This window comes from Thalia democratica, chromosome 7 (assembly GCF_965202585.1).
Source record: "Thalia democratica chromosome 7, ktThaDemo2.hap1.1, whole genome shotgun sequence".
NCBI classification, from domain to species: domain Eukaryota; kingdom Metazoa; phylum Chordata; class Thaliacea; order Salpida; family Salpidae; genus Thalia; species Thalia democratica.
The window spans coordinates 52,875,153-52,888,256 of record NC_139171.1 but is presented as its reverse complement, the minus strand read 5'-3'; the positions used below and the strand labels follow the sequence as shown (position 1 = coordinate 52,888,256).

Genomic DNA, 13,104 nt, shown 5'->3' with positions numbered 1-13,104 from the left:
ACAAGAAAAGTTTTGCGGGAACGCACCGTGACGTCATCGGCTTTCCCTTCCACGTGATGACGTCACCGGGGGTGAATCCCCTCCTGAACGTCACTACTTTTTTCGGATTGGCGACTGGGAATTTTTTTTGTAAATAAAACACTCAACATTTTAAAACAGTTTTTTGTGAACTTAACAATCGCTGTTTGAGGTGCTAAGATGAAAATTGCACTAGTAAATGCGTCTAACTATTTGTGTTAGTAAATATTGTGTAAAACGTTTTTTTAATACAATAAGTAGTCTTTAGCTTTATCAGTTTTGATTTTGTCATCTGTTTATAAATAGGTTAAAAGAAAATTTAGCAAAAACAGTTTTTTTTTAAATTAAAATTTGAACTTAAAATGTTTCTAAAACATCTAAATGCGTTTAAAGAACAAAAAGACTCTTTTGAAAGCCCAAAAAAAAATCAAAAGAAAAAAAGTAATATATAAAACAATTTTTACCTCCTTGGCAGTGTAAAACAATAATGCAGAGAAATGAGATCTTCACAGTTAACTTCATAATAAAAAATATAAAAACTGTATTTCATAATTTATTAATTATCAAAAGTGTTAGCAAAATTTAAATAATTTTCAAACTACTTGCTACAAAAAACTTTATTTTTTCAAAGGCACAAGAAAATGAAACAAAAATAAAACAGTGGTAGGTGTAATACTCTGTTTTGTTTAAATTTGTACATACGGTGCGAAAATTTTAGGTATAAATCTGTTCTTAATATATTTTACTAATTAAAGTTGTTTTACAACGATGTGTAGGTTAGCAAGTTTTTCAAAATAAAACCTATAATCGCATTAGCCAAAAACTAACAAGTTTAAGTGTGAATTATATTTATCGTAGTGCACAAAATTTATTTACGTGCTACTCTTGCAAGCATTTAAATTTCAAATGAAAGTAATAACTTTAACAAATTTTATATAAATCGTTGTTGTAAATAAAAATATTTCAAGAATTCTAAATTAGTTTCGGCTTAACAAACCAAATTAAGTGTAACAAAGCATAATGCTTATCATATGCAAGTAACTTACATAAGCAAACCCATCACTCGCAAGTTCGTAGAAAAGTTTGAATATTTCTGTTTTAACAAGATTTGAACGATATCCAAATATGGATAATATGTTAAAATTATGCTTTTAGTAAATATAACAAATTATAAATGTTTACTTTAACTTATAGTCTAGTAAATCTTAGAAACAAAAATTGAAAGACTTATAAAACTTTTCGTTTCTTAATAAACACACACTAAAATATGCTTGCAACTGAACAAAGTAAATATGAACGAATACTGCGTTATGACTAATTCTTACCGGAGCGCGCGCCTTCGACAGCTACTTTTTTTCTACTTTCAATAAAATGCTTTACTTTTCACGTCCCTCAAAGTCTCTTGCAAGCTGGCAAGCTTCTATCGAAGTTCTCAACAGTCAGTTTGTGGATTTCAAGTGAAAGAAAAACAATTTTTACGATATGAAAGCTGCAACTGGAGTTGTGTGTTTTTGCTTTTAAGTTGTTTACCAACGTAGCGATATATAAACGAAATGACTTTTTTATGAAATAGTTTTGTTAGTACTTTATAAAGAAAACTATCTTGTTACTTATCTGTCTCATAAAAAAGTGCTTATAATTTTTTGAAAAACTTTTAATTAGTTTTTTACGAGTATTAATTTTATTTTTTGTAGTGTAAAAAAGTGCACTACTGTGATCACATATACTTTTATTGAGCTAAGTAGTAAACAAAAGTTTATTTTCTACCTGGTTTTGAAACTGTCTGTGGAAAATTTACGCCTGTGAAAAATAATAGTTATTAGAAAAAATATTTAAATAGCTTTGACCAAATTGTTTTCATAATGAACTTTTTTAAAGTTTGTTACCATAGAACATATTTAAAAAAGTCTTTTATAGCACAATTTTTAGCTATGTTAGAGCTCTTCATTTGAATTCAATTATTTATCTATATTTACAACCAATAAAATATAATGAAAAATAGTAAAACTTAAAAAAAACTATTAGTAAGTTCTTGCTACGGGGGTTGACCAACAACGGTAAAAAGCGCGGGGTGAAGGGGGAGTCCCGAAAGTTGTGAGTTCTTATGATTGAATGTACGCGAATATCGTGCTATAAGATGAGGAGTTGATAGGAGGGAAACAATATAATCACAGATAGCGGAGTTTTTGACAATTTTACATTAAGTTAAACTAATTGTTTAATTTTAAACTTTATATTAAAAATGATTTCTTTTACTTATGGAAGATAATGTTATGATAATTACAGATAGCAGAATATTTTAGTGATTTTAAATTTAAACCTAATCAATTCTTTAAAATCAAAACATTTTATTTCGAAAACTGAAATACTATTGAATGTTTTTAAATAGTTCGAATAGTTACAAATAGTGGAGCTTTAAACTTTGTTTAAAAGTTTATGGTTGAAACACGTATTTAATTTTTTTGATTGTTTCATAACTTTGTTAAACATGTATTGTAACCTTATCCGACTGACGCGTTTAGGTTTAAATTTTTAATAGACTCAATAAATTGTCAGTAGAGATTTGATATGATGAAAAGTTATTTTTTCAACGGGCCTCTTTTACTACATGTCTTGATTTGAGTTTTTGTTGTTTCAAGATTATCTCACCTTTTGTAGTGTATCTTTCATTAACAAAATTATCGTTGAGGCATTCTACGTATCAATTATAATTTCAAAAACTTTAGCTTAAAAATCAAGTATTGCTGTTGCAAATGATAACAATACTTGTTTGTAGAATCATTTTTTAGTTTTTATTAGAAATTGTGTGACATTTTGATAGTACTGTTATGTTGTTTTGTTTACTTTTTTACCGTTTTAAAGAGTATGTTTCGTTGAACTTTTTTTTTATCCTGCAAATGACTTTTAGCTACATTTAGTTTTTTAGTTTAAGTTAAATTAGTTATTGTTCTTTGCAAAACTAGTTTTCTAAATAACAGAGAAAATTTTCTAGACTTTAAGCTTTGTTTTAAACAGAAAACCAAAACTAATACAACAAATTTTCTTCAAAAGAATGACTCTACATTTTTTAGTTAACTTTGATTTATATAAGATATTTTCTTTTTTTATGATTTTTTCGACAAGAAATTTAAACTTTTAGGCTAACTTTAGTAGTTTGTCACTCCTTTCAGCCAAAAAAATTAAAGTTGACTTTAAAAAACATAGTGAATATTTTTTATATTAAAAATTATAAATATATTTTCTAACTAATAGCATCAATAAACGATTGGAAGACAGTTTTCTAATGTGATATCTTATTTACTTCTTAGTTATACATAAAAGATTTATCATTTAAAAAAACTTATGTACTACTACTAACAATCGCTATAAAAGTTATAAAAACTTACAACAAAATAAGTTATTAACAAAATTTACGCACAGTGAATACATTTATTGTGTTTCAATACAAACATCCTATTTCTTATTAAATTTTAGAACTTATTGAAGAGTAATACCTAATTCAGTAAAGAAAAAAGAAGCCATGTCAAAAAAAAATGTCTATAAACTTTGAGTATACAAAATAATTCAGTATAAGATAAAATATAAGCCTATCAACAAAAATAAAGTAACTCAAAACACTTTCTGTCTACATAACAACTATAAAAAAATAATTAAATAAGCATTATTTTATGCAAAAAGTGTAGACGCTATAATAAAAGGGAAAATAAACTACGAAATTGAAAATAGTACAAAGGTTTTGTAAAAAAAGCTAAAACAGTAAATCTGTTGGTTGCATCGCCAAACTCTGGCTCCAATTCTTCGCTACGCAGTCGCTTATTGTTGTGCTAAACAAAAAAGAAAGTTTAAATTATTTTGTTCTAAACAAATTAAAAGTTTGGATACAGATTAAAAGTTAAGGGTTTTAGCTAAGAGTTGAAAGTTAGTCTCAATACATGTTTTAAATTGTTTCAGTCTAACTATCGTCAGTTCTGATGTACATAAAACATGATTATTTGATATGAAAAAAACATTATTTATTATTATTATTTTAAATTTTAAAAACTAACGCGTTCCTCAGGCAGCAAACGTCCAATCTGTCCTTGAGAACAACTTGGGAGAAGTTGCCGTAATTCAAAATTGTTTCGCAGTTTATTGGTTGCGGGACGTACAGAAAACCTGAAACGAGATTTTTGTTTGGCGCAAGAATCTTTTTAAACATTCAAGTTGAGAATAAACGAAAGTTGATGCAACAACTTTTTTATTGAGCTTACCAAAACTATATTTTTAGCTTTCGGCCGAATACGTTTAAAATAAAACCTTAACCTAGTATTTCAATTGTTATTTTTCTGATGTTCAAGTTAAAACAGCAGTAATCAAAAAGTGAAGAAATAACTTTTTGTTAAGCTTCTCAAAATTTGAAAGTTTTTTGGGTTTATATCAAATATCAGTCTGGAGTAAATTATTCTTTATAAATGACAATAACGACACAAAATTAAAACGAACAAGTTTTTAGCTATTTAAAAAGTGTTGTAAAGTTTTTGGTATTGTAAGTAGTTAAAGTAATACAAAATTTAACATTTATATTATATTAAACAAACCAGTAATGGATGAAAAACAAACTACGGAATTGAATGGTGTTTAGTACTGACACCATGAAACTTATTATATTTATTTTTCACATTTTATTGAACAAACCAGCAATGCACGCGTTGAGTACTGACACCATCACTCCGCACATGAGACATTTTGCCACAATCCTGGACACTTCTCCTCTCCTCTCCTTCGCCATCTCTCCTACGTTTCATTGAAAGTGAAAAATTGAAACGTTCACAAGATTTAAATGACTTCTAAAACAGTCTTTAAAGGAGTTTCTAAACAAACCTAATCTTAAATGAAAGTTTCGAAACATGTTTGATTGATGCTTGGAATACAAGTAAAAGTAATTGATTACATAAAAAATTGTTTTTAATTATACGTTGTTATAAAGATTGTTCTTAATCTTTTGCTTATTAATTTTGTTTAACAACAAGAGTAAGGTGCAAATATATTTATTAACTTTTTATTGATATACAAAAACAAAATCTAACTTCGCTTTAACTTTAGTACGTTAAAGGTATTGATTTGAAAAAATAATCAACTTATTTAATTTAGTTTTTCGAATTATCTAGTACTTTAACTTCAACTAATCAAGACATATTTATAAACTTGGACAAACACAAATCAAAAATATATTCTTGAGTTTTATAATATGAAGTTAATATAATAAAAAATCTAACGGAATAAAACAAAAAAAAAAAAAACCAAACAAAAACCTGACCGAGTTTTTAACAGAAAAGGCTTTAAGCTCAGTTTTGACTTCAAGTTTTTAAATTTTCCAACATTTATGAAAATATTAATAATAAAAAAAAACTCCAAGTGACAAACTCCGAACCAAATATTCCGAGCACGATTCCCAGCGAGCCGATGTTGGCGAACCCGCACAGAGCGTAAGTGGCTATGGCCTCGCTCTTCTCGTCCAGCCAGTTCACAACAGTGCCGTCCTGTGACGTCATAGAAACCAGTCCCGAGTCACGGACGTCGACGAGAGTGGCCAGTTGGTTGTATGCCACGAACTCGTTCACGAACACCTTGATGCCGATCAGTTCTGCCACCTAGTGTTTAGAATAATTATAAATGTATAGTTTTATAAAATAAAATATCTATAAAGCTGTTCGTTAGACTAAAGTTGTTTATTTGTTTAGCTACCAGCGTTTTATTTAGCAATGAAATATTAATCAGATCAGCCACCTAGTGTTTATTAAAAACTATATTGTACTTAAAACAAAAAAAAAGTTCTTGTGTGTTTACTATATGTTACAGTTTCACAATATTTAACCTAGTTGTTGGTTTTTTTTCTAAACTTAAGCTTAGTGCAAACGTTTTTTTTTTATAAAACTGTAGTTCTTCAACCAGTAATAAAAAACTTTAACGAATTTTTTTTTAATGTGGTAATACAAAACCGTGTAACATTGATTTTATCAAATTTTAAATTAAAACTTAATTGAAGTTGTTTTAAAACATGAAATACATATAACCAGTACTAACTGTCGATATAAATTCTGATTGAACTCCAATAAGCCAAGCAACAGGGTAGAACAAGTACGCACAGAAATCCTGTAAAATATTGTAGTTTTATTAAAAGTTTTAGATGTTATAAAAACATTAACCAGGACTGGACATTAAACTGTATCCTGGTGTATGACGATAACCGAAAGGTTTTTTCGCACACCAGGTCCTTGAGCGCTTTTTTTCGTTCAATAAACAACATTAAAACCAGCATAGAAAAATGGAAAAAGTGGTTTTACGTCAATAAAAACATATTTAGTGTAATATAGTTGTTATAAATAATGAACAAAAGTAAAAAATATCAGTTATACTATACATGTAACTGAGATTTTTAATTTTTAGTTACTTTTGTCGGCCAATGATAGATATTCCAAGTTCTACTTAAGTGCTTTATAAAATAAATAGATCAAAGTGTTTTACCTTTTTAACACCGTTAAATGTTTTTTAGTTATGCTTTAAGATATAAACACAAAGCTGTATACATCATTTTAACAAACAAGCCTGGAAAGTGTAGCCGTGGCCGCCAAGCTGGGTCAGCCAGAAGCAGAATCCGTTCAGAGCGGCCAAGAGGGAGAGGAAGGCGATGAGACTGGCGCTGATTCCGGACACTAGAGGCACTGCTCTCACCGCACCAGCCTGTACCGCGTCGATAGCAGTGCTGTACGGACTGTAAAAAAGTTTGTGAATTAACGTTTTATGCTTTTAGTTAAAAAATATAGAGTTCTTGACTCTATCTTTTGCATTGGAAAATACAAATTAAATCAATCAGAAGTTTATAACAACGGAATGGTTATTGAAACATTGTATTATATAAAATACATTTATCAAACGTATACATGTAAGCTTGTCTAATAAAAGGCATGTAAATAGTAGAAATGAAATTGGTTTATAGTTTCTGTAAGTAAAACTGCTTTAAGCTTATAAAAAGCTATATTAAAAAAACTATATTAAAGTAGTAAACCTCAACACTTTTAAGTTATTAGTCTTTTATAATTTTACAAGAATTGAAACTTTGTTATTCTAACAAAATTAAAACTTCATAACTACCTCTCTCCGATGTCGAGGGAGTCGATTGTCTCGTACTTGGACTTTTTGGTTTCTGGGTACACCAGTTTGGCGAGGGCGAGGGCGCAAGGGGCGGCCATGACGCAAGCAGTTATTACGTATACTGGTTTGATCTGTTGAGTGATATTAATAGTATTAGCTTTTAAAAGTACAAGTGGAAGTTTATAAACACTTTAGTTGACAATGGTTTGAAATGTGAAGTGATACAGTTAAATAAATATATAAAATGAAGTACAACAACAACGATTATGATAACAGTAATAAGTATAGGAGTTTATAAATAAATTATTTTGTTTTTTTAGTTTTTATAAAAGCTTTTTGCATAAATTTACGTTTGTTCGATTAATAGCAGCGATAAATCATAATGGTTTGATATGTTTTGGGAGAATTTTACAGATAAAAAAATAAAACAACAAAAATAATAAAGTTAATAATAGTTAAAAGTAATGATAATGTTAATAGTAATAACAGTAATGAGCATAATAATTTTATAAACGTTTTAGTTGATTTACTAGTTTTATCTGTTGATAATAGTAATAGTATTTATAACAGCGATAGTAGCAATAATAATAGTACTGATAACAACAACAATAGCAATAAGTATAAAAGTTTATAAACAACAGTTAATTAAGTCCGAAGTTTGTGTAGCCACCCAATGCTCAATCCACAAAAAACAAATTAAAAATTACAAGATAAACACTCGAATTTTAATAATACTACTTTATATCAATATATTTCCATCTGACCCCGAAGTTGATGTATGCGCCAAGCACGCTTCCCGACACAGTACCGAAACCACACACCATGACTGCAAACAACTCGCTGGTGGTCAGGTTCTTGATGTAAGGTTCGATCAGTAGAGGGGCTTCGGTCTGACCGACGAAAATGTTGCCTGTTAAATAAAATATGAGTTTTCATTAAGAAACTTCATCAGAAATGTATATATACTTACAAAACTATTTGTGCTCGAGAAAAGCTGTATTTTAAAAGTTTAACTACCAAAACTCATTAACTATGTGTTTAATATGTTAAATTGAGTAAAGTTATATTAGTTTGATTTAAAGTGATTAAATATATGAGTATTTAATATGTTAAGAACTTAATATACACCAACTTATCAATTTGCATGCTTAAAAATAGTATTTTTAAATTATTTATTATATAGAGAAAAACAATTTCTGCAATAGCGAAGCTTGCTGTAAAAAATTATGATGTAAAAGCCTTATTGAAAAAGTTTACAAGCAATGAAATGTTTATTATTTTATTTATTATACTTCTACTTAACAGCTTACCTGCTCCAACCATGGATTCGGGGGCGGAGGTCCCAATAGCCTTCTGCATGAACCACGCGATCACCCTGATGACTTTCTGCATCAGTCCCAGGTGGTACAACAAGGATATCAACCCGCTGAAGTAGATGATGATCGCTAATACTTTGAAAGCGAAGAAGTGATCGCCGAAGTTGGCGCCAAACAGGAACGTTACTCCTACGTCAACCTAATTGTTTGATTATTGTTTGATAATTTCTTTTATCTAATTGCATTAACTAATTAATTTTGATTTTTTATTGCGTTTAAATATTTTAACCTTTTTGACTTTTTTTTTAAATATTTTATTTTGTTATTTCTTAAAAGTTTTAATTGTTTCGGTTTTTTATTTTATCTTGTTAGTAATGATTTGTTTCTATTTTATTTCTAGTTTAAAAAATATGTATCAACATTTATTTTTTAAACCTTGTTAATGAAGGTCTGCACGACGTCTCCCATCATCCTGAAACCCTCAAACGCGGGCTTGAACCTGAGGACGAGGACTGCGAAGAGGAACTGAACCAGGCATCCTCCAATCACAGGTCTCCATTTGACCTGCGGGGAACAAGTCAGTGTTATAAAAGTTAACTGCAATGTTTTTGGGTAAAAGTATATATTCTTTATCATAAACATAAGGGAGAAGCAACTATTTAGAAGACCATGATAAAGTTTCCGAGATAAAACTATGTACATACTTTGTTTATTCTATTTTTAAACTGATAGTGAGAATTGTAGCATTTAGAGATTAGAAAAAAGTACTGTATTTTCTACGACTGGTCTCCTATCGCTAGTATATATATTACCTGAAGGGGAAGCGAAATATGATAGGGGTTCCAAAAATATTATTTTCATACATATATTTAAGTTTATATTTTTTTAAAACGCTATGGCGAGAGTTTTAGATAAAGACTTACTCGAGTTTTATTTAAACTTTGAAAAGTAAACGACGCTGGTTTTTTGAAATAATTTTGCAAGAAAACAAACCAGCTAAGACTGTAAAAATTAAAGCAGTTACTCTTGTTATAAAGTTGCAGTTTAAAAACGCGTGTGTACTATGATAAACAAATGGTCTTTATTTTTATTTCAACGATTACAAAAGTTAAAAGAAACTTTACAAAAGTTGTTTCTTTTTTAATAAGTCAACTTTTTAGTAAACTCTTTTTTTTATAAGCTGTGACAATATGAAACAAAGGTGTTAGCTGCTACGTCTCAAAAATACTTAAACTAAAACATTGATAACACTTAATTAAGTTTAGAAAACTTTTAAATAATCAAAATAAATAAACTCAAATGAACTTTTTACATGTTGAGGATTGATTTACTTATTAACAAGTCTTACTTTTTTTTGTATGACAGTTTAAAGCAAAAGTTACATATCTTATGTCTTTACAATTTTTGATAAAAAACAATGATGATACTGAATTAAGTTGAATACAAAATTTAACTAAAGTTTTGAGAAGCTAAACTTAGAAAATGTTAACTTTTTTTGATCCAATTAATTTCTTAATCCAAGGTATGACAGTATAAAAAAAGTATTACCTTTTACGTCTTAACAATACTTAATTACCAGACAGTTCTACACAGTCATAAAAAACAGTAGTAAAGTAACAACTTAGTCAAAATACTAACAACAGTTTATCATACTGAACAAAATCAATTACATAGTTCAGTAAACGTGTTGAAGAGCGGCTAAAAATATTGATAACATCTATTTAACTTGTTGAAAACTGTTCAAATTAAAACAAATCAACGTGCTGAGGAGCTGCAGAGAAGAAGAACATTGTAACGATGATGGTGAGGTATCCAAACAAAGAGGTGATCTGCTGGGGTCTCTTCATCGTGTCCATGTAGATCCACGCTCCCAACAGTGACAAGCCGATTCCTACTCCTATGCTGTAAAACATATATAAAGTTAAGTAAACTTGCATTATTTAACAAATGTTTAAACAAGTTTCCATGCTCCCAATAAGCTCGACTCGATACAGGCTCAAATATTGTTAAAAATTTTAGTTGTGTATTAATTATTGCTGTGATAAAAGGCAAAATTCAACTTTGTTCTTCCATATACTAAACTAGAGTTTTAATAATGACAAGCCGATCCCTGCCTCGATGCTTTTACGAGACAAAATATTTTGTATAAATTAAAAACAAATTGTGTTATTTAATTTAATTGGAGATCTTTCCAAGCTTTAAAGGGAAGGTTCAATTTTTACACGCCAAGTAAACAAAATTTATGCAAACTAAAAAAAAAACAAGCTTGTGTACCTCCAGCATTAAATAAAGTTTTGTCAATGTTTAATATAAATTTAAAGCAATATTTGTGTCTGCCAAAAATTAACTTATCAATATTATTAACAAGAGGTAAGTGTTTTGATCCAAATACTCACCACTTTACCACCAAACTGTTCTTGCTGCACACCTTCTGAAAACTCGCCAAAAATTTCTTGAACAAGTTGACTGCTTTTTCAGGGATGAGCTTCAATAAACTGACCAGTACGAAAATCGCCCAGGTGATGGTCAGCGGAAGTGCAGAGTTCAAGTCCCTGGAGGCAACGTACGCTATATACGACGTGTATCCTACAGAAAAAAAAAACTTTACACAAAATATGAACTAGTAGATGTTTTGATCATATATAGAAACTTTGGCTTAAGGAAAAGTTTGCAAAAATTTATCATTATAATAATTATACGCTGTATTGGACGTCCATCCTACGAAACATAAGAATAAATTAAAAGAAAATAAGTAAAACAATAAAAATAAATTGCTAAACATAAAATGAATTATTAGATGTTTGTTTTAGGTGGAAAGCTTTTGACTATGAAAAAATTATCCTAATTTTGTAGGACGTGTACCTTAAAACAAAATAAAGTTGTATACAAAAACAAGCTAGTAGGTGTTTTAATTAGACGTATAAATTTTTGCTTTGATTTTAGTTTATAGAGTTTTAAATATGACTATCGCCTTACTACGCTTATAACTTTTTTCTTTTTATTTTTGAAAAAAATAACAATTGTTATCTTTGATCAATAAAATTGTGTCAAAATAATATTCACATGTTTCTGTAAGCATTATTATACTATCTGAACATCAAGAACTGTAAAAATTATAAAGGTACTAAAATTAAATTCTTCAAAATTCGAAAAAAAAATTTTTTAACTAATATAAAAATGTTAGATTTTATTAAATATATGTACTTTTTAGTTTAAAAGTAATAAGAAAAAGTAATAAATTAACAAGTACTATTTGTTTTCAATCGAAAATAGAAAAAATAAAAAAATTAATAGACTTTTTTATCTCTAATTTTTATTTAATATATTTAGATTTACCTATAAAGCATCCAACTTTGATGAGTTGTTTAAGTAGTTCCTTGTTCTTTTGAACATTTTCGGACAAAAAATTTCTTGGTCTTAATATGAACCTAAAGATAAAGTGAGATTTAAAAATATATACATCATATGATTGACTTTAAATTATAATTTTTTTACATATTCATTGAACACTACACATTTATAAATATTTTAGTATAGCATTTTGTTACAAATTTAACATTACATTTTTAGCTTTGCATATAGTTTCAATCTAAAAAAATAACAAGTGCTTTCATTTTAAAGAACAATATTTCAAGTAGAAGATTAATTTTTTTTTATACCTAGTTAATAACTAGACAAGTACATGCATATTTAAAGCAAAAGATTATTCAAAAAAAACTCAAAAAGTCACCAATGACCTTTCGGCAAATTTATTTGTAATCAATTCTTCTCCTTCCTTGTTTTCAGACTCTTCCTATAATTTTTGTTTTCAAATAATATGCATGTGTAATTAAGTTTTAAAACATACAAAACAAGTACCAACATCAAGTTCTTTATTGTCTACCATGGGTAGTTTCGATAGTTCTATATCAACAAATTTGTCTTCTTGTGGGTTTGTCATGAGTATAGTAAGTGTAATTTCTAAACAAGTTTTAGGTTATAAAATTTTTAAAATATAAAAAGTTTGTGAAAAAGCTTTTATGAACGACTAAACTAAATGCAAGTAATTGGCAATAAATAAGCTTTACTTTATCAACATTTTTTTTGTATGAATTAAAAGCTATTTTTTGTTTAAAAATTAAACAAAGTTATTAAACGTTAAAAAGCCTTAACAAGTTTTACTGAAAATTCTAATGTAGTAAAAACTAATAAAGAAAGCAAACAAAAAGTTCATGAATAATTTTTTTTTTTTAAGAAATTAAAAATAACAAAATTTAGTCAGTTTAGGTTTTCAACGTATGCTGATCTAATACTAAGCTAGTATTACTGACTAAATATATCACAAGTAAAAATTAAGAACTATAGCCTATCTATAAGTATAGTTTTTCTATCACTATAAGCCAAGTAAAGATCTTGAAAAACACTTAAACTTCAATCTGAAAAAAAAAACAATGTAAAGTGAGTTAAACTAAAAATAAAAAATAATTTTTGTACAGTTATTTTTATATAAAACAAAAAAGTATATTATATATGATTTGTAATGCTCAGATTAGTAACAAAAAAATTTGAATTTAAAATTTGCCAACATAGAAAAAATATTTTTTAATAAAAATACAGTCAATAAACTTTTTTATTTTGGCAATAAACATTTAGGATAAAC

General features: G+C 28.0%; 1 protein-coding gene across 1 annotated transcript; it reads right to left on the bottom strand.

Moving 5' to 3' along the window:
* Positions 1-3,549: 3,549 nt before the first annotated feature.
* Positions 3,550-12,405, bottom strand: LOC145841566 (putative transporter HI_0519). Its single transcript, XM_082948922.1, has 15 exons — positions 12,328-12,405; positions 12,203-12,258; positions 11,802-11,893; positions 10,862-11,051; positions 10,226-10,367; positions 8,901-9,029; positions 8,460-8,664; positions 7,914-8,059; positions 7,150-7,280; positions 6,604-6,769; positions 6,082-6,150; positions 5,429-5,648; positions 4,693-4,791; positions 4,065-4,173; positions 3,550-3,842 (listed from the first exon to the last, which is right to left on the bottom strand). The coding sequence occupies exons 1-15, from the start codon at positions 12,403-12,405 to the stop codon at positions 3,767-3,769; spliced, it is 1,908 nt and encodes a 635-aa protein (XP_082805048.1). The 3' UTR covers positions 3,550-3,766.
* Positions 12,406-13,104: the final 699 nt, after the last annotated feature.

What these genes read in the sequence shown, in the direction of transcription:
- LOC145841566 (XM_082948922.1), bottom strand. Translation starts at nt 12,405, where the DNA reads ATGACAAACCCACAAGAAGACAAATTTGTTGATATAGAACTATCGAAA. An exon ending in AACAGTTTGGTGGTAAAGTG is followed by an intron (nt 10,368 to 10,861) that starts GTGAGTATTTGG and finishes TATGTTTTACAG; the next exon opens with CATAGGAGTAGGAATCGGCT. An exon ending in AATCAGAATTTATATCGACA is followed by an intron (nt 5,649 to 6,081) that starts GTTAGTACTGGT and finishes TCTAAACACTAG; the next exon opens with GTGGCAGAACTGATCGGCAT.